This window comes from Brachyhypopomus gauderio, chromosome 16 (genome assembly GCF_052324685.1).
Source record: "Brachyhypopomus gauderio isolate BG-103 chromosome 16, BGAUD_0.2, whole genome shotgun sequence".
NCBI classification, from domain to species: Eukaryota; Metazoa; Chordata; class Actinopteri; order Gymnotiformes; family Hypopomidae; genus Brachyhypopomus; species Brachyhypopomus gauderio.
Genome location: NC_135226.1, coordinates 17,280,399 through 17,304,447, shown reverse-complemented (window position 1 = coordinate 17,304,447; position 24,049 = coordinate 17,280,399). Strand labels below are relative to the sequence as shown.

Here is a 24,049-nt window from a genome sequence, read left to right as displayed (position 1 = left end):
CTGTATTTAGTGTCCGTGGAACAGCAGAGCAAGTGCTCTCATTGGTGTATTCATGGATGAAAACTATTTTGGCAGCCAATGGCATGGCAGCTTTGACAGTTATTATACTGACCCCTGATTGTGCAGTTTGGAAAATGATCTGTAATCTTCACTCTGACTCTCTGCTAACACAAGCACACAGATAAATACACTACCACCCACACAAGATCAATGTTGGATGTGAATGAATCAGATCTGCCAATATGCCACAGCAGATCTTCATACTGTGTGTGTGCATGTGTGTGTGTGTGTGTGCGTGTGTGTGTGACAGTGAGAGACCCATGGACAGCACTACCAGACTACAATCCACATTTTAGGCAGCAGCAAGGGAAAAGGAGAAAAACTGAAATTTATTGTGGCCCTTTTTTAATGGTCCGGCATTAAAATATCTTAAAAGCTTCACTTCAGAGTTTCCTCCCATGGAAATTTGTTTAACATAAATTAAAACAATAAAATGTTCTTTCCTCTTTCCTTACCTCAGATCACTCACTTGTGGTAAGGAAAGAAATGTTTTTATAGTATTAGTGAGCATTAGAGCTACTATCCAGGAGGAAACATCCAAGATTCAGGAGTACTCCAGGAAGATGACGCGCTTAGTACCACAGACAGCAAAAAGCCAAGATGGATGAGGAGGCAGGAACACAAACATGGGGGAATAATCTCCTGCACAGCACATACCACATATGGAGAAATCCTACCAATGGCTGGAAAGGGCTGGACTGAAAGACAGCACGGACTCACTAATCACGTCAGCACAGACTCACTAATCCCGTCAGCACAGACTCACTAATCACGTCAGCACAGACTCACTAATCACATCAACACAGACTCACTAATCACGTCAGCACAGACTCACTAATCCCGTCAGCACAGACTCACTAATCACGTCAGCACAGACTCACTAATCACATCAACACAGACTCACTAATCCCGTCAGCACAGACTCACTAATCACGGCAGCACAGACTCACTAATCACGGCAGCACACTCACTAATCACATCAGCACAGACTCACTAATCACGTCTGCACACTCACTAATCACGTCAGCACTGACTCACTAATCACATCAGCACAGACTCACTAATCCTGTCAGCACAGACTCACTAATCACGGCAGCACACTCACTAATCACATCAACACAGACTCACTAATCACATCAGCACAGACTCACTAATCACGTCAGCACAGACTCACTATTCACGGCAGCACTGACTCACTAATCACGTAAGCACAGACTCACTAATCACATAAGCACATACTCACATATCACGTCAACACACACTCATTAGTCACGTCAGCACAGACTCAATTCATGGAAGCACAGACTCAATAATCTCATCAGCACAGACTCACTAATCCCGTCAGCACAGCCTCAATAATCACAGCAGCACAGACTCACTAATCACGGCAGCACAGAACCAAGCTCTGAAAACAAGATCAATAGAGGTTATGATCTACCACACCAGCACATAACAGTCAGATACATGATGCCAGCAGGCAGAGCGTACATGGAAGGCCATCCCGAAGTGGCTGGTATAGTACACATAAACATCTGTGATGAGTATGGGCTGGAAGTCCTGAAGTGAAGTTGAGATACGCAGACGAAGGTGGAAGAGAACAAGTTCAGATCCTGAGGGACTTCCACATACAGACTGACAAAATGGTAGTGGAACACCAACTTGACATAGTAGTGATGGACAGACAACAGGATGATCAGACAGTGACGGACAGACAACAGGATGATCAGACAGTGACGGACAGACAACAGAATGATCAGACAGTGATGGACAGACCGCAGGATGATCAGACAGTGATGGACAGAGTGCAGGATGATCAGACAGTGACGGAGAGACAACAGGATGATCAGACAGGGATGGACAGACCGCAGGATGATCAGACAGTGATGGACATACCGCAGGATGATCAGACAGTGACGGACAGACAACAGGATGATCAGACAGGGATGGACAGATGGCAAGATGATCAGACAGTGATGGACAGACCGCAGGATGATCAGACAGTGATGGACAGACAACAGGATGATCAGACAATGACGGACAGACAACAGGATGATCAGACAGTGATGGACAGACCGCAGGATGATCAAACAGTGATGGACAGACAACAGGATGATCAGACAGTGACGGACAGACCGCAGGATGATCAGACAGTGATGGACAGACAGAAGAAGGGGTCAGTAGAGACAGATGTAACAATCTCAAGCTTTTTTGCGGAACAAAAAAGACCAAATGCTGAAGAAACATCAATGACTCAGAGAAGACCTGGAACAGATGGTTATAGCAGAACACATCAACATTTCCTGTGGTAAATGGAGCATCCAGAAGAGAAGAGCAGTTCTGGGAACAGCTAAGATACCGAGCAGGACCATCAAACACCCGTCCCGGGTCAGAGGACCTCGATGGAACACGAGGCCTCCTGGTGGCCCAGTGGGGAATTGTTTGATATATAAGTGAAATTTCCAGATTAAGAGCAACAATTCAGTTCATAAATAAAATTTCAAGCACTCAGATTCATCAACTGTACCTACATGTATGTTAATTTATCAAAGAGGAACTAGCGTCAGTTGAAAACAGTCACAGTAACTGACCTCGTTCACATGTGTCTTCAGTTCCTTGCGTTTATTTTGCCTTGTGCTCTTGTTTTATACAGCCTTGGATTTTATCTTGTTATTTGTTGTTTGCTAAACTGTTCACACTGCCGTCGCCATCATCTCTATTCATTCCATGTTCTTTGGCTTCTGTGTGTAATAGTATTTTTGTATATTCGTTTCTTGTTTTAGACTCGCTCCCTTTGGGGTTCACGACTCCCCCTACACCATCAATGTGGACTAGAGTACAACCCTCTGAGTCTGAAGTAAGAGACTTGAATTATTTATCCTACATTATTGGTGTCACAGGTTATCATGTGCCATCAGGCACATAAAACTATATAATAAATAATATATATATATCAGTGGGGAACCGTCAGGGCCCTCTAAGCCCTCTCAGAGGGCCTAAAATATTCTTAAAGCATTATATATATAATTATCCAATTTTATTTTATCTACTTACAGTTTGACATTCGACATCTAAACAATTACAAAAATATAAGCAAATAAAATATTCACCCGTGTCTATTCAATCTGTGTTGGAAGGTGAGGGGTTGAGTGGAAGCCTGTGAGCCTGTGTCTCCCCCTATCAGGACTGTGATGCCCGCTGTTCGTTTACAGAGGGCCTGGCAGTTATAATTCAGCGCAATACCAGTTTCAAATGACAGCAAAATTGATCAATCATATCTTCTCTCTTAGTGGGCGGGCTTAACTGTATGATAATTTCCGCCCGCTGTGGCGACGCTAGCTGTCGTTAGCACCATCGCTAGCTAGTTTCGATTCATCCCTTTGACGTCCTCGTGCGCGTTGTTTACATATTCCGCTTCCGAGAACCACGGAGCTGTGAACCTTATTTTGTTTGGAAACTTATTTTGCTTAAGATGTTATCTAGTACAGATATTATTGTTTATTGCGTTTTTAAAGCTGTACTGTCGTCTCAGTTTTTCTTTATTTAGTTTATTAAGAAAGGAAAAAAAAAATTTCGGGGGGGAGGGGGGGGTAGCGGGCCCAGGTTTAAAGGTCACGGTTCGCTACTGATATATATATATATATATATATATATATATATATATATATATATATATATATATATATATATATATATATATATATATAATGTGTCAAATACTATGGCCTCTTGCAATGGTATTAACGTTATCTGATCATGTGAGCTGAATGTTCCTTTGTGGAGATGTTGTGGTGTTAATCTGTAACCCAGGCAACTACCTGCCAGTAGCAGGACTGTCATGTGCTGTCACAGAGGAACATAAACCAGGGAGAGACTCTTCCAGATCACAGACCGCACGGCAAATAACATGATCAGCACGTTCAGCGTGCTGCCAACATTCTTCGATCTTCTTCGGGACCTTGAACAGAATCTTAGACCACAGCTCTGAGTAATGAGACTCAGACCACAGCTCTGAGTAATGAGATAGACCACAGCTTTGAATAATGAGATTTAGACCATCAGACCAAGACTCTGCATAATGAGACTCAGACCAAGACTCCAAGGCCAATACCAGGTTTATGTACTCTTTAAAACCACTAAATCAAGACTCTAACTTTGGGTGTGTTTGTGTGTGTGTGGGTGTGAGTGCGTGTGTGTTTAACCAGTGTTGAATGGTCAGACACAGAACGGTGCTAGTTGAAATTGAAGCAATACGACTAGCGGGATTAAGCGGTTCAGATAATGGATGGATGGATGGATGGGTGGGAGTTGTTTCTGCCAGTCACAGAGAACAAAACAAAGAAAAAGAAAACGTGTTATAGCCCTGCAGTGCCATCTAATGGAGAAAGTGAAGAATTGCATGTTTGAAAGTGCCAAAGCATACCACAACACAAACCACAGAGCTAGTCTGTCTGCCTATGTGACAGGTTGAGCTGTGGGTGGACTGTGAGTCCTGTTTTGGAAGTAATTAATTATTCAGTCCTGCAAAATGTCTCACCCTAAAACTGAACCATCTTTAAAATGCATGGACATCTCAGAAAGTGTTACAGAACCAGAACAATTCTCCATTTGACTCTTTAACCCCCAGCACAAACACACACACACACATACACATGCATACCCAAACACACATACACATGCATACACACACACACATACACACGCATACCTAAACACACATACACACACACAAAAACATACACACACACACACACACACATACACACGCATACCCAAACACACACACACACACTCACACACAAAAACATACACATGCATACACAAACACAAAAACACACAAGCATACCCAAACACACACACACACACACACACACACCCAAACACACAAACACATACACACATCTAACCCAAGCATACACACAAGCACATACATACACATACCCAAACACACACACAAATACTGCAACTGATATTTCAAATACATTTATCTCAAACTCTCTGGAGCGCTACATTATTCTTCATGAATTTCCAATATCAAAAAATATGTAAACAAGACGTGCAAATGATTGAGAGTTACATCTGAGAAAAGATTTTAAGACGCTGATATTACTGTAAGATGCATTGAGTTCCGTTGCAATACCAATAACCTCCAGCAGGTGGCAGTGCAGCAGTGTAGTCATAGTCAGATGTAACTGAAAGAAGATCCTGCTCTTTACTCGCCCTGGACAGTGAAGCACAAGCTCTCATAATGAAGACATACTGAGAGATTACTCTCATATTAAAAGCATACCGAGAGATTACTCTCATTTTAAAGGCATACTCAGAGATTACTATCATATTAAAGGCATACTCAAAGAGTACTCTCATGTTAAAGGCATACTCAGAGATTACTCTCATATTAAAGGCATACTCAAATAGTACTCTCATGTTAAAGGCATACTCAGAGATTACTCTCTCTAGCCCAAGAGAGCTCAGCGGAGAGCAGAGCTCCAGACAGACATGGTGGGTACTCTGCCCCAGAGACAGTACAGCCAGATGTGCAGGCTCTATGTCAATCAGTTAACCGTGATTCTGGTTGGCAATAGGGGTTTTGCAAACAGATTGGACAGCTAATGTCAAATACTGTGTATAATATCCAAAAGGTTTTGTTCTTTATGTAGGTCTTTATTTCACAATAAAGCTATAAAACATTAATGGAACATACTCAAAGTAACTTAGATATTTATGTGCTTTTTACCCAGAATGCATGGACAGACAGACACAAACACACGCACTCACTCACACACACACACACACACACACCTTTTGTTTTTAGGACATGACTTTATACATATGTTAGAAAAGCTATTTTGTGTCTATTTAAATACCTGATAAGAAAAATATAATAAAACCTAAGCTAAACCTAACCTATGTTTTTTTTCCCAGACTTCCCAATACTTGTTGTAACAAACACCTTACCCTGTCAAATTACGGGTAGTTTATTCTCCTTTTTCTATGATTTTCCTATTATTCATATCATTTCTGTCCTGAGAACCTGAGAATTTCAAACCTAATGCACACACACACACACACACACACACACACACACACACACACACACACACGTACATGCATCACAACATGAGTATTTCATCCATTATTGATACGGTTCCATTACTCCTCCCCAGGAAAGGGAAGAACCACTACAATGGTCCATGGTACACACAAAGAAAACACACACACACACACACACACACACACACACACACACACACACACACACACAAAGACTTTTTAAACACTGGGCACAGGACTTATTTTCTAACTTTAGTCCTATTCTTATGCCACAAAACTCAAGCCCCCGTGTCCTCTGGAAACAACACTTCCATTGTATTGCAGCCCTCTTCCTCTGGGACTGGGCTCGCAGAGTTTCTGAAGGGTTCTGATGTGTTTTTCTGAAGATTCATGCGTGTTCTGAATTTGCACGGTGTTTCAGAAACATGCAGCACATGCTGTGACTTCTTACAAAGAATTCTGTGAAAGTCATGAATTGTAAAATATAGTGCATGTGATATCATATTTATGAATGTGTTTTGTTGCTGTAGAAAACTTGCAGTGATCATTTTCACTCTCTCCTATTACACTTTGCGTAGGGGGAATGTGGAAATCTGAAACGAATTAAAAACTGCCACTACAGCTGACCTCTCTCACAAATAAACATCTCTCACAAGACACGCATACACTTTAGAACGATGAATACATCAGAAACGTGCAAATGCACACCCACACAACTTACAAAAGCCTACACATACTTCCCTTATGCGTAACAGAGAAAACAAGATCAAGGTTTAATAACGTATTTTTGACCCTTTTCTCCTCGCGTTGAGAATACCGCGTGCGCTGTCCGTGGTGCTGAAGACATGACGCCGATGTCGCTATTTGTCTCAGTGACGTAATTCTCTCGGTCTACAGCATTCATCAAATGTAGCACGGAAACATCTAAAGAATTGTTTGTGCTAAAAGTATTTATTACGCTTTCATTCCTATAGCACGCATCTTAAGGTCTCTTCATCTTTATTACACACACCACACAAAAGCCATGCAGCCTACAACCCTGAACATCTGTATATCTCCGCGCGCGTGAGTGTGTGTGTGTGTGTGTGTGTGTGTGTGTGTGTGTGTGTGTGTGTGTGTGTGTGTGTGTGTGTGTGTGTGGCGTCTGTTCTTTCAGAGCTTGGTGTCAAATTAGCACTTGTGGCCCATTTAAGGATTCCCTCCGGGCGAACCGGAGCGCAATCTGATTCTGACACAACTAAAATGTCTTTTGTTATCGAACGTGCGCGCACGCATACGCAAACACGCACGAGCACAGAGGCGCTAGAAGGAGAGGAAAGCATGTAAAGATGTCTCTCACCGCTCGCGCTCGTGTTCGGTTTGGCTCGCTCCGCGCAGAGACACCGCAGCATGTGCGCTCCTTTCTGCCGGAGCAGCCGCGCGATCTTCATCCTCATCAGTCCCACAATCCGCCCGACACTCCGCCCCTCTCACCAGGGCACCGCCACCCGAGTGACCGGTTCCGAGGTTCGGTGGACTGAAAACATCCGTGAGTCAAATACAACGACACTCCACGCGCCTGACCGATACATCCTAGTAGTTTGACAATTAACTCCAACTCAGACGTAAATGAACGACAGCACCCGTGTCCCCTCCACCACGCCGTCCGTCCCCGCGTTATTCGGAGACAATAAAGGAAAACTCCATGAACGAGCGCGCGGGCGAAAGTTGAACTGCAGGGGAGAGTGACGGAAGCGGCGGCGCGTGAGCTAATGCGGGTTATTCACCGTCTCGCGCGGGGTGTGAGGGAAGTCGGCTTCGCCACGTTCAAAAACGCCTGAATGTATGCGCGCGCGGGGGCGAGCGGCTGGGGGACGCGAAGACGTGCGATTCAGTGACGTCACATGCAGGACGAGGTTGGTTAGCTTTTCGAAATGACGTGAGCGGTGCACGCGCGACGAACAGCTACAGGGATTTCACGACACAAACAAATAACATTTCAGGATCAGATATTCAGAGATCATGGAAGCGTTTGTAATGCACAAACAGGGCTGTTCCGTGTAAGCACGTTCATTAGAGGATAAGTCGTTGTTGAACGAGACCAAAATTGCATAACACAAGTCGTTGTTTTTGTTTCTGTCATAAATGCCAATCATAATAATAAGGCGCGTGTGTCTATAAAGAGAAGTGTATCTTTATAGAGCATATTCAACAGGTGTTCTCACAAAGCAGCTTTACAGAGAAACCACGAACGGGAACCCATCATGCAACGGTCGACGGCAGAAGGTAAACTACCAACGTTAAATGAATAAATCATTTAATGAAGCAAAGAAGGCACGTGCACTTTGCAGTCTGTGTTGTGTCCCCCGCTGCCTCGCTCCTGCGCCCGGGACACGTCACTGATTACACCCGCACTTACGCACGCTTCTGATTCCATTAGTATAAGGCGGAACTGATGAACACTTTTCATGGTTCTGAGAGTGATTTCAAGTTTCTGAAACTTACACTTTGGATAAAATGTCTTTAGTCGCCATGAAAGCAGTTATCATCGTTAAAAAAACATCTAAAGATTGTTTTATATTAAAAGTATCATCATTGGTTCTGTAGGCCTAATCAACAGCTAAAAATATCCAGATTTAGGTACATAAAATATGCACATTTGTTCTGCTCTATGGGTAACTGACTTGAGTTTATACTCGTGAAATTAGCAACTAGTGAGTCTAGGCCCCTGAACAGATGTTTACAAAGAAGATTCAAAACCTGTCAAAGTGTAACAGATTCAGGGGTGATTTGTAACCACATGGGGGCGGCAGAGAGCAGTATGTCGCATCCGACATGTAGACTATAAAATAAATAAAACCGTAACGAACAAAAATCTCGACAAAAACTCCATGCACAAAAACTCTTGAGTGCATTAACATTCCCTAAAAGAAAGGTTCATTTTAGGTCCATCCTTTTTCAAACAAAACTGTGTCCCTTGATTTCTAGTTGCTATGAATTGCCTGACAGTGCCCGGTACTCAGGGCTGTAGACGTATTGGAACACTCGTTTAAGCTTTCAAAAACCCTGATGCGTTGTACGTGGTATATATAATATACAAGTATGGTGTTTGGCTGTTAAAATAAGCTATATGCCATGCATGTTTTATTGACTGCTGTCAGGTTCCGTTGACTTCATTTTGATGCAAAAAAGCTACACCAAAGCCAGGAATGGTCAAATGTAATATTGCTGTTGTGAATACAAATGTTCTGCGTTTAGGCAGCCACTCATATCCAGAGTACCTGACTCATTTATCAGTATAACAGCACACATGCTTCATCAAATCAAATGCATGTCTCCTGTGTTAGTGGCCCCGCCCACCAGCCACACACAAGAGTCAGAACATGTGTCTGTACTGGGAGTACTGGGGGTGGGAGTACTGGGAGCACTGGGAGCACTGAGAGTGGGTGTAAAAGGGGGAGAATGAAAGAAAGAACAAGAGTGCAAGAAAGAGAGATGGAGAGAGAAAGAGAGAGAGATGGATGGAAAGAGATGGAGAGAGACTGCTGTGCAAAAAAGGAGAGAAGATGGACTTATTAGTGTATTATTATACAGCATTAGGTTAGCATCAACATACTGGTTAGCACCATACTTGTCTCGTTCCCTCTCTCTCTCTCTTTCACACACACACACACACACACACACACACACACACACACACATACACTATCTTGTGCTCTAATCTACAAACCCATATTAGGAGACACATCGCCCCTGTCATCATCAGAGAGAACTCCTTCCCTACAGCATCTACAACAAGCGTGTGTTCACATCTCTTGTATTTGTGTATTAATGTGTATTAAAGGGTTCATTGGACCATTGATCAGTTTCATTTGCACTGTAGGTACATACATACATTTAAAAGCTGTAGTTACATATTACTAATTATATTCTGTAAAACATTTCATAATCAAGTGCTAAATAATGTAAAATGTCAAACTTGTAGCTAAATGCTAATTTTATGTCGCTGCAACTTTTTTCTGTAATGGCCTATCATCTACCTTCTGTATACTAGCTACTGGCTACTATAGTGCATTGTAAAAAACATCCTGACCTCTAGACACATGCCAAAATAAATCTAGTGGAACATTTTCAGATATATGCCAGTTAAGTAACTGAATTATTTTATAAGACGTCTTACACTAGGATAAAAAATAGCCTCAAAAACTGATCCTTAAACTGAACATGAAGTAAATCTGCCCGTGCCACCTTTAGTGGAGTCTCACTGTACTGTGTGAGTAAGGGTGAGAGAACGGATTAAGACTCATTTTCTCTCTGAGCGTCTGTGGAGGCGACGTCCCCCAGAGAGAGACGAGCACAGCAGCTCACCACAATAATGACTGAGAGTAGCAAATCAGCTCTCCATGATAGAGCCTGAGAGAAACGAGCAAACGAACTCTCCACGATAAAGACAGAGAGAGACAGATCTGTCTTTGGAAAGCCTAAATGCAAAATAAAAATAGTTCTATAAATGAACACTTTAAAATACTTAAAAATGTAAAAATCTGAAAAAAAAAACACAAAAATCACAAAACTATTAAAAAAAGGGGCACCAAACCTTCTTTTATTTAAACATTTGGCCTCAGATAAGACTTTAACACCTTAAAAAAATCTGTCAATAAGGTTTACTTTCTACATCTTTCCAGAGAAAGCACTGTATACAAATAACTAAATAACATGCAGATGTTGTCTTTTTAGTTTTATGTTATTGCAGTCAATATGATTATACTGATTTGATTGTGATGGTCAGTAATGCTGGAATGTTGCTTTTGTGTCAGATCTTTATCAGATATCCTGTTGCTATAATCAACACACCTGTTTTTTGTGTCCTAAATACTTGAGATATCAATATCACTCCAATAATGTGATAAATATAAATCACAAACAGTTTCTCTTTGCCAGGTAAGTCTGGCACAAAGTGAATTACAATATCTTGCTGAAACAAATTAAGACCACTTATCTTAAATAAGTTAATTTGTCTAATTCATAAAGTGTTTGATAAGATTATTCATCTTTGACGGCAAAAAACAGTGTGGTCGGTGTCTGAGCTGCGAGTGTGTGGTGTGTGTGGAGCGGATGTCTCTCTCCTCACAGCCTTAACACCGACGTGGCAGTGCCGGGCTTCTGGGATTTTAACACGCGTCATCAGCCCGGCAAAACCTGCTTCTCTGGCCATGAACTGGCAAATCATGAACGTCTACAGCCAGCACAGCTTGTGCAGGGCAACAGATGGGACTGTGGAGTTCAGGCGTACAGCTGCAGAACACTGCTCAGGAAGTGGCTTTTCTAATAAGGGTGTTAGTACATGGAGGTCCAGGGCTTGACAGGACGTAGTGATTCAGTAGCGCGTCTAGTGTGCTGAGGGCGCTGGACTGGGGTATATGGGGCATGAGTCCACACATCAAACAGAGCTCCACATCATAAAGCTTCTAGCACTCTTTGTCTACCACAGCCAGCATGACTTACTGCATCTTTATATTATTACAAAAGGACTAGACAGAAACAAAAAGAAGACTGATTTCTTTTGGACCTTTAGGACGCGGGACACATATAGGGAGGGAGAGAGGTGAGGAAGAGAGAGGTGAGGAAGAGAAAGGAGTGCCTATGTTGTGCCACCGAAGACTCAAGCAACCAAAGCGCTCTGAGATCATCAGAAACAACAGCGGACCGTCGCTGGCTCTAGTTCAGCAGCGTAAGATACTGCGGAGTAACAGCTGTCTTCTCACGTGTGGAACACGTCTTCTCACGTGTGGGACAGACGGACAGTGGACCAAAGTACCTGTGGGCAAACTCATTTAGGGGAAGACACAAATGCGGGGAACAAGAGACTGGTGGAGATGGTTTCTAATAATCAGGTGTGTATGTGTGTGGCAGTGGGCAAGGCCTCCTGGTGGATCATGACAGCACCATCACAATCAAATGTAAATGTAAATGTGCCGTATTTTGTCAATTGTGATTTTTCACCGCAATCGAAATTCGTCCTCCGCTTTTTACCCATCTGTGCAGTTAGAACACACACACACTAGTGATTACTAGGGAGCTGTGGTGCACACGTGCCCAGAGCGGTGGGCAGCCCTAGCCCGGCGCCCGGGGAGCATCAAGGATGCTATCAAGGACACTATGCTGGCATCATGGATCACAACATTAGTGCTACAACATTGATAGCGTTGCTGTGAACATGTGCCGTGAAGAACCTTGAGGATAAGTAACTCATCTACAAGGAGCTTTCGAACTGAGCGAAATGAGTTTGCACTTAAAATGGCATGAAATTTGAATATCAACTGGGTCACCTTCCACAGCCGCTCTAAAAACACTCTGATGACTGATGTCTGGGTCCCCATCTGGCCTGTCCCACACTTTAAACATCATATTTACACCAAAATCACAGCAGAAACTGTCAGCCATGGTTTCAGAGTAATATTTATTGCACATTCTGGTGGCTCACTAATGAAAAGAAATTGGTTTTGACTGTGCTGCTCTAGAGTTCAGAAGTTGGTTAAAACGATTTACTTGCAAAACACTGTTTTCACTGTTTCACCCCAAGACACTCAAAGGCAGTTTACACTGTGTGTCAACATGCATTTTGGGTAATCAGATCTTGTTCGAATTTCATCTGACCACATGACAAAGACAAGAACGTCCTAGGACACAATTACTATTGAATGAATGTCGCGCAACCATTGATCAGGCAGCTTCTTAGTATGTATGTCTAAGTTGCTTCGCAGACGCATAAGGCCACAGAAGATACATAGAGTTTATAGTTTTAATGTTGTAATGACTCAAAGCTGATGGTGATGTTCTGATGGTTGGATGGAGTTTTTCTGTGATGTCCATTTTGTGTATCACAAGATATGTGATAAAATATTGTCTTCTTATACTCCCTCCCCACAGCACTCATAATAAATGGATTCATAGGGTGGTAAATTCAATAAAGCAGATATTTCTGTTCTATTTTTTGAAAACAAAATCGTGGTCACCCTAAACTCAAACCCCACGTGGAAGTGGTCAGAGACAGATCTTCACCACATTTACCACAAGTACAAACAGACTGTGCTTTTCGATATCCGCATAAATTTCCTAAAGATGAAATATATCTGCTGAGTGCTAGTGGCCGGTGAAATATAATCCATTCTGGAGGACACGTCACAAACTCAACTGAACGTCCGGCATCACAGCCAAAGGAATGTCAGACATCCTGTATCAAACTCGACTTGCCCACCCATAATGACTTCTACCCCACGGTCAGAACGTCCCCTTGGACAGCAGAACATCCCCTGGACAGCAGCGGTGCGGGACAGAGAGCAGCTGTAAGACAAAGCTGTCTCTCCTCCAGCAATGCACTTGATTGGTTACATGTTTTTTGTCCCACATTTGACTGCATATTGACAGTAGCAGGTGAGGAAATACATTTAGGGAAGGAAATAAATAAAAAATTGTGCATGTGTCGGTGTGCTTTTTACACAGGAGAGTGAACTCGATTAACGCCTGTTCACACTAGCGACACATTTTAGTGACAAGTGGAAATGGAATCCGGTCAAAATATATCTTGTTGCGATCGGTATTAATGCCAGGTGTAAACCGGCTGTTAGAGTGTAGCCTAATGATTATAGTTTAAATTTGTTATAGATTGTCAAGTTTTAAAAACATTTTTCAAAGACTGCATATAAGCTGCCATTATAAGTGGCAGATTAAGATTAAAGAAGCTTAGACTGATCCTTTAAACCCTTGACGCGTCAGACGTGTAATTTCTATCAGTTGTGTCAGTCGTTAAATACATTTACTAATTGTTTCTGTGTGATCATATAGTGTCTCCCACTATCTTTCCCTCTCACTGTAGAGAGACGCACTCCCCTCCCACAACCTCCAGTCCAGTCCCAACTGGTGCGTGTTCGCTTGGCATTGTGGGAAATGCCCCGCCTGCTTTGTTGCAGTGAGAGGGCCGTCTGCTATCAAGATGTCCACAGCCAGACTGACCTTCCCGTCTTCACTCAGCACGCCGTCGTCCCCGACAGCATCACGGTGCCCTGCAGCCAGCGGGACATTATTACCACTTAGCGAAAAAAAAAGCTGTTTACTGTGCTTTCTGTTCTGAACTTACTTGCTTCCGTCTGATTTCCAGAAAGTCCCAGCAGACCTAGTGAAGAGTTTGGAGAGAAACCGTGTGTCTGAGGTTTGAATCTCCCTCCACTCTATCTTCCTCATTTGGGGCTTTTTGGGACGCCTACATACTGTATTCCCCATGGTTACTAGATACTGACCCAGTCATCAGAAGAGGCATCCGGGTGGCCTACCGTCATGTTGCCATGGTGTGCAAAACCTTCAAAGTACCTCAAAAACCACCGGCATCATAGCATTGAACAGACGTCTCAGAACGTGACGGTTGTGATTCAAAAGTGTGCAGACTCCACATAATCCCCTATGACATCAATGGTGAATATAGTTACCTTGGCAACTGCCTGCTTATCTGATGCAAACCAGATGGGTATACACACACACACACACACACACACACACACACACACACACACACACACATAAAGTGTTTACCAATATCTATCATTCTAGTTTTATATTTGAAAGTCTGGACATGCACATGGTGTCCTGTGTGGCTGCGGTGATGGGCATTGTTGGAGTGAAAAACATTGAATATAGAGCACACTGGTTATAGAGGAAGACAGAAGTATAACAGAGGTGTAAAGACAGATGTGCAACAGAACTACAAAGACAGAAGTGTAACAATTGTAAAGACAGAAGTGTAAAAGAGGTGTTAAGACAGAAGTGTAACAGAGGTGTAAAGACAGAAGTGTAACCGAATTGTAAAGACACAAGTGTAAAGGAGGTGTCAGGACAGAAATTAAATGGAGGTGTATAGACAGGAGTGTAACGTAGGTGTAACAGAACTGTAAAGACAGAAATGTAAAGGAGGTGTAAAGACAGAAGCATAACAGAGGTGCAAAGACAGAAGTGTAACAGAGGTGCAAAGACAGAAGTGTAACAGAGGTGTAAAGACAGAAGTGTAACAGAACTGTAAAGATCGAAATGTAAAGGAGGTGTAAAGACAGAAGTGTAACAGGTGTAAAGACAGAAGTGTAACAGAACTGTAAAGATCGAAATGTAAAGGAGGTGTAAAGACAGAAGTGTAACAGAGGTGTAAAGACAGAAGTGTAACAGAATTTTAAAGACAGAAGTGTAAAGGTGTCAGGACAGAGATTAAATGGAGGTGTATAGACAGGAGTGTAACGTAGGCGTAAAGACAAAAGTGTAATGTGGGTGTAAAGACAGAAGTATAATGGAGGTGTAAAGACAGAAGTGTAAAAGAGGTGTAAAGACAGAAATGTAATGGAGGTGTAGAGACAGAAGTGTAACATAACTGTAAAGACAGACATTTAAAGGAGGTGTAAAGACAGAAGCATAACAGAGGTGTAAAGACAGAAGTGTAACAGAGGTGAGTCATGTTCTGTCCTCCATAGAACAGGGACCGGTTCCAGTCCAGCTGTGAAACACGGCTCAGTATCGACAACCAGTGAGCCAGCAAAAGCTAAAACAAAACAAACACCTCCAGACAAATAATTGACATGTTTCACATGCCAGTTTGATGCCTGCTGTATCAGACGTGGATTTCAGGAAATGAGTAAGACAAGCTTCCCTTTCTGAGGTAGTGTACTGGCACCTGAATAAGTGCATTTCAAGGACGATTTCAAGTACATGAATGACAGTGCTTTGGTTTTGATCATTTGATGAGCATTTTGATCATTTGATGATCACTCTGCTCTAGCAAGACATAAAACATTTAATTTCCATTTGTCACAAATCATAATGAAAAGAGTTTACATCATCCTGAGGTGTACATTATCCAGATATTACCCATATCTTATAATGAATAATAACAGAGCTATAGACTCAAATTGCACACAAAGCCAGACAACGAACATATACACAGTGCAATACAAACTTGGTCAACTCACGTAACTCTCACACGCCAGCCATTATACCTGGTCTAACATATATCAGCACCTGGTCTAACATATATCAGCAGGCTACTGTATATCTGTACAAGTCCTTGTTTGCAAAGCTAAAGTCACACACACACACACACACATTCATTAATTCAACAGGCACAGTGTGAATGTGTTTGTGTATGTGTGTGTAACTGATGATTTTAAGGGTTTTTGTACGTGTCTCTGTCTGACTCTGCGTGCGTGCGTGCATGCGTGTGTGTGTTTGTGTCTGACCGGGCTCTTTTGTAGGAATCTCATGTTTCGTCACTCCCTCTTCTTCATCTTCATCTTCTGCTTTGTTGCCATGAGACAGCAGGCTGCAGAACAGACTAAGGTAGCGTGTCATCCCGTCTCATGCACTCCACTGTGTGTGTCTCTGTGTGTGTGTCTGTGTGTGTGTGCGTATCGAGTCTTGCTTGCATGTAAGTTGTAATCTGTACTGTGCTAGTCTATTACTGTATATAGACTGTGTCTCATGTGTGTGTGTGTGTGTGTGTGTGTGTGTGTGTGTGTGTGTGTGTGTGTGTGTGTGTGTGTGTGTGTGTGTGTGGTGTGCGTGTGTAGTGTGTGTGTGGTGTGTGTGCTGATAGATCTGCTCAATTCTTTACTAATCCATTAGGTCTCTCTATGCTCTGTAAAACTCAACCATCAAACCATTGCACACACACACACACACACTTACAGATGTACACAGGAGTTCACACACTCACATTCCCTCTCCGTTAGTTAAGTGTGTGTGTGCGGTGTGTAATGTGATCGTGTGTGAGTGTGTGTAACAGAGAGGGTGTCACTGTAGAAGAGCTCTTCCCGATGTGGAAAGAGGGACCTGGGAAAGCAGCTATTAATACTGCTGTTTACATGTGGAAAGTGCAGCACAAGGAGATTCCGCAGATCCTTAAACACACACACACATCTCCTGACACACAGACCACTGCCATACATTCACTCACACAAACACACCCAAATATCCGCCACAGACATTTTGCAGCAACATAAATTTCTCTGTTGTGTCATCTGTTTCTTACTTCATACAGTATAAGTGTGAATAATCTCTTTTTTGGGAGACTTGTCAGCTCATGGTAGAACATTTGCCCATTTACCTCGCTTGAAGCTTGGCGTGTTAGTTCCACTGTCTACCAGCAGAGGTCTCTGTTCAGCCTTTTTCTGGCCAGTGAATGTGTGTGCATTCATTTGTGTTTGCGTGTGCTTGTGTGTGTCATGTCCTAAAGTGTACCTCTAGCAGAGGTGTAAAAGTTTGAATATTAAGTACTTCTAGGCATTTATACCAGCTAATTCATTTGAGAAGTTCATCCTACCTGTTCCTTGAGTATATTAGCATAGCTGGAGGAATTCTAAACTACTTATCTCAGGCCACTGGTGTATATAACCTTCATAACCTTGACAGAAACAGTAACATGAGTGTCTAACCTGGATGTACGCTTATACTCTTATGCCCACTTAGATTACATAAGACCGTCTTAGGTGCTTTTAATACTTCCGAACCTTTGCAGTCCGCAGACGGTCCACGGCGTTTGTGTTTCTCATACACACATATATATCTGCATGTGTCAAGTCAAGCTAATGTGAGTAGTAGCAAGCTAGTAGCATGCCATATTGTATAGTCTAAACTTAATGTTATCACTGAACACATTTGCATTTACAGATTGTTGGTCAGGTTTGGCACTGTCAGTATATGTCAGTATTAACTTTGCTACTATGGAAAGAGAAGTGTGACTACAGAGGCCACCTCATGCATCAGAGCCAATCAGTGCTGCTGTTTCAGCCTGTAAGGGCCACGCCCACACAGCCAGACTTCCAACACAAACGTCCCTGGTGACTCAAAGAGGATGAGTGTGTGTGTAGAAATAACCATATCTATTCATTTAAAAAGAGGATTAGTAAAAATCTAGTGAAATGTTTCAGTCCTAATTAATCCTGCTGCACCCGTGTGTTTGTGTGTGTGTGCGTGAGTGTGTATGAACATATGGTTGTGTGTGCGTGTGTGTGTGTGTGTGTGTGTGTGTGTGTGTGTGTGTGTGTGTGTGTGTGTGTGTGTGTGTGCGAGCGTGTGTGTGTCTGTGTCTGTGTGTGCGAGCGTGTGTGTGTGTGTGTGTGTGTGTGTGTGTGTGTGTGTGTGTGTGAGAGAGAGAGAGAGAGAGAGAGAGAGAGAGAGAAGCAAGATGGATATACACCACAATGCTGACTTCGGCAGAAACACACACACACGCGCACACACATACACACACATATATGCTGAGCAGCTGACCTACAGCTAACAATTCCAGCATCACAGAACACTCACATATATATATAGTGTATGATTAACCTTAATTTAGTAAATCATTTCATTACTGAACGGGATTACACTATTCCTTCATGTAATAGATGACACTATAATTTATTCTAAGTGTCAAAAATGACACTAATCAGTTTTCAAGTCTGGTAGATGACATTTGTTTTAAACCAGTGTGACTTTTTTGCTGAACAGCAAATTTACACAGACAGACAGACACACACACACAATCACACACACACACTATAACAGTGTCATTATAGGACTATGTCAGCATTTTCAAACATAAAACAAATACTTTAAAAAAGGTGTTTAAGGACAATAATGCTGCAAGCTCCTAACCAAACATAGCATAAGAGAAGAACTGTAGTGTCTCTGGTGAACTCTGCGTTCTGCAGTGACACAGCCATTAAGAGAGCGCGTAGGCAAGTCAAGTGAACAGAGGCGTCAGCTACAGACCCTCTCTGGTTCACCTACCAAAGCTGAGTCGTATCCTTCCACAGCGCACCAACCACTTTATAGAGCCAATACTGTGCTCATGCTGCGAAATGCAGTGGAACGTCACGCACTTCTAACGCCGGGGTGATGTACGTTAAATGCCGAACCACGTGGTGTGCAGTGCCCCGGCCCCTGACGCTGTCTGCAGCTGTAGAGAGGGAGGAGCTATCAAAGCAATCAGTGGGTTCTGACCCGCCCACCGCCCTAAACTGTGCCTCCCGACCCGCCATACGCATGTCAGCTGACAGCTGACCTCCTGGCCCCATCGCTAGCCGCATTTCGCACTTGACCCAAACTGCCGTGGGTGACGCGGTCCGCTGGCGTGAGATAAAATGGCATTTGTGTTTAGTGCGAAACGTGAAGCATTCGATTTGAGGTGCGAATAGTTTGGTGCATAGTAGTGCCTAGTAGTGCATAGTAGTGCATAGTGGTTCGTAGGAGTGTCAAGTGTGTGCGGAGTGTGATTCGAGACGCAGCTCATGTCTCTCATCATGTCTCCCAGGAGCTCGTCTTTGGGTGTGGACGTCCAGCCATTCTGCAGTACCGAGCTGCCCCAGGCGTCCTGCTTCTGTTCCCGTCCTCTCCGTTCTGGAAAACCGCTGATATCAAACCATTACATCCCATTTCCTGTATATGTGCCAAAAAGCCATTAGCATCCAAGAGCTCTTAACCAACTTGACTTTTATGTTGTAATTGGAGAGGCTGGAGTGACAGACTGGAATGGACTGAAGTAGCACTGCTGAGTTCTTATTCCCACTGTTCCCAGTCAACACACACACACACACACACACACACACACACACACACACACACACACACACACACACACACACACACACACACACACACACACACACACACACACACACACTGTTCCCAGTCAACACACACACACACACACACACACACACACACACACACACACACACACACACACACACACACTGTTCCCAGTCAATGGAATCTCTCTCAGCCCATTATGTGAAATTGGCAAGTTTTAAAATTGGTATGCCCATTACATGAAATTGGATAGTCCAGTTAAGGCCATGGATTTCCAGATATTACCTCCACTCACAAACACACACACACACACACACACACACACACACACACTGTTCCCAATATCTATTCTTAAAAATCCCATGATTATGATGATCTATAGTTTATTGAGGCTGTTTTGCTTCCTTCCTCTCTTCCTCCGGCCCAGAAGCAGCGGAATCTCAGAAATCATCACACATTCATCTTCTTCCCTTCCAGTGTCAGATTAGTTAAGGCTCATATTTATAACACTCGCGTTGGTTAACACTCCCCTCTAGTGTTGCAGTACAGGACACACAACCTCAAGTCCCTAAACACAAACACAAGACCTTAACTAAAACCATCCTGACGGTGGCTACACCCGCCCCCCTTCACGCTCCACCTCTCCCTGTCTATCTCTCTCTCACATATATGTGCACATGCAAAACATGCAGAACCTCACAACATACAGGACTCTGTTACTAACACTGGACACAACACTTTTCATGCCTCTTCTCTCACTAATGGAGACCTATAGGGTTGTTGGTTCCTGGTGTGCTGTTGCGTGCGGAGGCCGGACGTCTGGCTGCTCCGTGCGGGTCAACGGTACCTCCGGTCATTTCACACTCTAATGCTTGGTGTTTGTCCACCATAACATCAATAAACCATGAGCTATATAACTCAGAAACATCACAATCCTATAGCTACAACACTCAGCAGCTCTGGCAGCCACAGATCATTTATTCACTCTGTGTGTGTGTGTGTGTGTGTGTGTGTGTGTGTGTGTGTGTGTGTGTGTGTGTGTGTGTGTGTGTGTGTGTGTGTGTGTGTCAGTGCCTATTTGTGTGTGTGACAGAAACGAGGCAAGAAAAGGGAAGAAAAATGCTGTTTGGGTGAGATGTCCAGAGATCTGAAACTTTGAGCCATAATCAATAAGAAGTATCAGCAACACTCCACTACACGAGTATCTTAGAATCTGTATACTACATGAGTATCTTAGCTAGACTCTGTATACTACATGAGTATCTTAGGTTCCACACACGTAGATGTAATGTCATCTCTAATCTAAACAACGTGGTCATTCCACATTGTAAGTATTTTGCAAATATTCTGGGTTGATCTCTAACACTGACACTCACTAAAAGCACCAAATGTCTTGCACACCTTGTTTTAAACGTCAGATGTTCCAGAACTCTGCTGATCTTGGAGTGTATCAGTGAGGTCACTGCACCCCTTACACACCGAGGCTCCTAACACTCTGGTCTGGAACTGCTGTGCTGACAGCGCACTAATCATTCCAGGTGTTTCCTCTACACACCTGAGCCAGGTGGACAAGAGTGCTGCTGGCCATGAGCTGCAGCAGATCCCAAGACCAGAGCAGAGCAGGAGTGGACGCACTAGACCTGGTCCAGCAGATGCTGCGTCTGGAAAAGGCACAGCTGGGCATGCCCGTGCTTGAGTGTGGTGCAGGTGCTTCTTCACACACACACACACACACACTGTGCCCTCGCCTGTAGCTAGCATGGATGTGCACAGCAGCCGTAGTGCTACAGCAGGGGTGTAGGAGCAGGGGTGTAGGAGCAGGGGTGTAGGAGCAGGGTGTAGCAGCAGGGGTGTAGGAGCAGGGGTGTAGGAGCAGGGGTGTAGGAGCAGGGGTGTAGCAGCAGGGGTGTAGGAGCAGGGGTGTAGGAGCAGGGGTGTAGGAGCAGGGGTGTAGCAGCAGGGGTGTAGGAGCAGGGGTGTAGCAGCAGGGGTGTAGGAGCAGGGGTGTAGCAGCAGGGGTGTAGGAGCAGGGGTGTAGGAGCAGGGGTGTAGCAGCAGGGGTGTAGGAGCAGGGGTGTAGGAGCAGGGGTGTAGGAGCAGGGGTGTAGCAGCAGGGATGTAGGAGCAGGGGTGTAGCAGCAGGGGTGTAGGAGCAGGGGTGTAGGAGCAGGGGTGTAGTAGCAGGGGTGTAGCAGCAGGGGTGTAGGAGCAGGGGTGTAGGAGAACGTCTCACCCAGCACCCCACTCAGCTGCATACGGAGCTGCCGTAGGCTACAGATAGGTCAGACCACAACCTGAAGGACCAAGACTTGATTACAGGAGGTCAAGTCAACCTAGTTATGCACACACACACACACACACACTCACACACACACAGAGGTGCACACTCCCCTACCCACACACACTGACACACACCAAGGACTCCAACTGAACATTTGGGTGCAGTAAAGTGAGAGTGTGCTACACATCCTGCATGCTGATAACCAAGAGCAAGACGGCAGTAATCCTCAAAGATGGAACACACTTCACACACACACACACTCATGTTCACACCAGCCTGCACTCTACATTAAGAATACAGGAGTGCTTATCAACATTCTTCACATGCTGTAAAACCACTAGACACAACAGTTCTGCACACACACGCACACACAGACAAACATTACGAAGACACTTGTCTGGGTCTTAACATATCTAAACAAATCTTCAAAAATCTGCAGTGTGCTGCACTCGGCATTAATACTGGATGTTACATTAACGTAAGATTATGCCAAATACGAATGAATGAAACATGTCATCTATGTATTTTGAGCACTGTAGCTCGAGAAGACCCCCCCACACACACACACCCTTCCTCTCCCCGAATTTTTTGCTGCATCAGGATTCCCAACGCCATTCCACGCAAAACAAAGCGCGCGAGCGCGCGAGCGGTCAGAACGGGGCGGCGCGAGCACTGCCGCAGGACCATCGCGCAGATGTTTTCACCCCTACTTCAAACTCACCGTCTGTACCGGGGATGAGCAACAGACTGACGCCCATTAGGGCAGCAGCTCAGAGTACCGCAGTCCATATACCTCCATACAAACACGGCGGCACGCGACACACTGCCCCGCGCGCCGCCGGTACCGTTTCCACACCCACACCCCGGCGGTAGGAGACGTAAAGTTCCTCACCGGCGGTTTTGTCCTTGCTCTCCATCTCCCGCGGCGATGCTGTCGATCACGGAGGATGACGATGACGTTTGGCGTGAGTGCACCTGCCCCGGTTGGTGTCGGTCGCTTTCCTCGCGATACGTTTCCACTTGCGTCGCTCGAGCTGCAAACGGGCGCGTCTCGTGAGGACAGCTGTTAATCAATTATAAGATTCTCTGTGAGACAGCTTTCATGCGCGAGCTCGTGGTGTGCGAGTGATTTTCCGTTAACAAGAGCGAGACGAACGCTCGGTTGTGTGTGTGTGTGTGGCCGGGCTCGTGCGTTTACCTGTATCCGCGCGCCGTTCTCGGGAGCTGTCCTCTCTCTCGTGGTGCTGCAGCTCCGGCGGTAGCAGGCACTGCCCTGACGTCACGAGCCTTCAGCTTTCGTGAAAAAAATGGAGCGCGCGCACTTTGGGGTAGATTAACTCTTAACCTGCGCGTGCTTCTCTGACGGAGAGTATCAGACTGGTGTGGCGTCATTTTCCTGTAAATTAAAAAGTAACGATGCCGTCGCCTTCGGTGTCACAAAGTGAATTACACGAAGCACACATATTAGGCGTGCTTCACGCGCTATGGTTTAAAATGTTTACATCAGTAGTTTGTATATGAATATGTAGGCCTATTTAAAAAAAAATGAAAAATCTGAATTGAGAATACTCTGTGGAATAGCACATCTAATTAATTTGTTTATGCATCTTTCGTTTATCCAGGATTTTTACATCAGGGCTCGATAAAAAAAATAAAATAATAATAATTGACGAAATATATTTTTACATTTACGAAAGAAGGTGTGTTCCAATACGTGGTCATAGAATGTGCGAGCATGGGTGTGGTAGTGGGGGGGGGGGGGGTGGACCTGACTACCCAGGGCCCGAGTAGGGAGAGGGGCCCATTTTGCTCATGTGCCTCATTTACTGGCATTTATAGGGGCCCGCTGACATTGAGAGAGTACAGGGCCCAGAATTTGCTGCAACGATCCTGTGTGCGAGTACAGTACGTGAAGCAGCAGCACATTCTAAAGGTCACACACGCACACAGGCCTCGTGCTACTCGGGCAACGGAACATAACACGTATCTCAGGTGTGTGCTTGTATATGCTACCTCATACCTAGTGCTTTAAATGCAATTACATCATACTCTTAAATGTGGTATGACTAC

At 44.2% G+C, this 24,049-nt stretch overlaps 1 protein-coding gene across 3 annotated transcripts in view; it reads right to left on the bottom strand.

Annotated features, from left to right (window-relative positions):
* The window catches only part of fgf12b (fibroblast growth factor 12b), a 41,428-nt gene extending 18,152 nt beyond the window's left edge, over positions 1 to 23,276 (bottom strand). Inside the window, exons 1-2 of one of the 3 annotated variants that reach the window (XM_076976473.1) lie at positions 23,178 to 23,276; positions 22,872 to 23,042 (exon numbers count right to left, since the gene is read on the bottom strand). In XM_076976473.1, the coding sequence (XP_076832588.1) occupies positions 22,872 to 22,896 (25 nt within the window). In that variant the 5' untranslated portion in view covers positions 22,897 to 23,042; positions 23,178 to 23,276. Of the gene's footprint in view, positions 1 to 7,450; positions 7,885 to 16,361; positions 16,879 to 22,871; positions 23,043 to 23,177 lie in introns of those variants that run through there. The other 2 variants (XM_076976471.1, XM_076976472.1) reach the window with 2 other exon arrangements.
* Between the last annotated feature and the right edge of the window lie 773 nt (positions 23,277 to 24,049).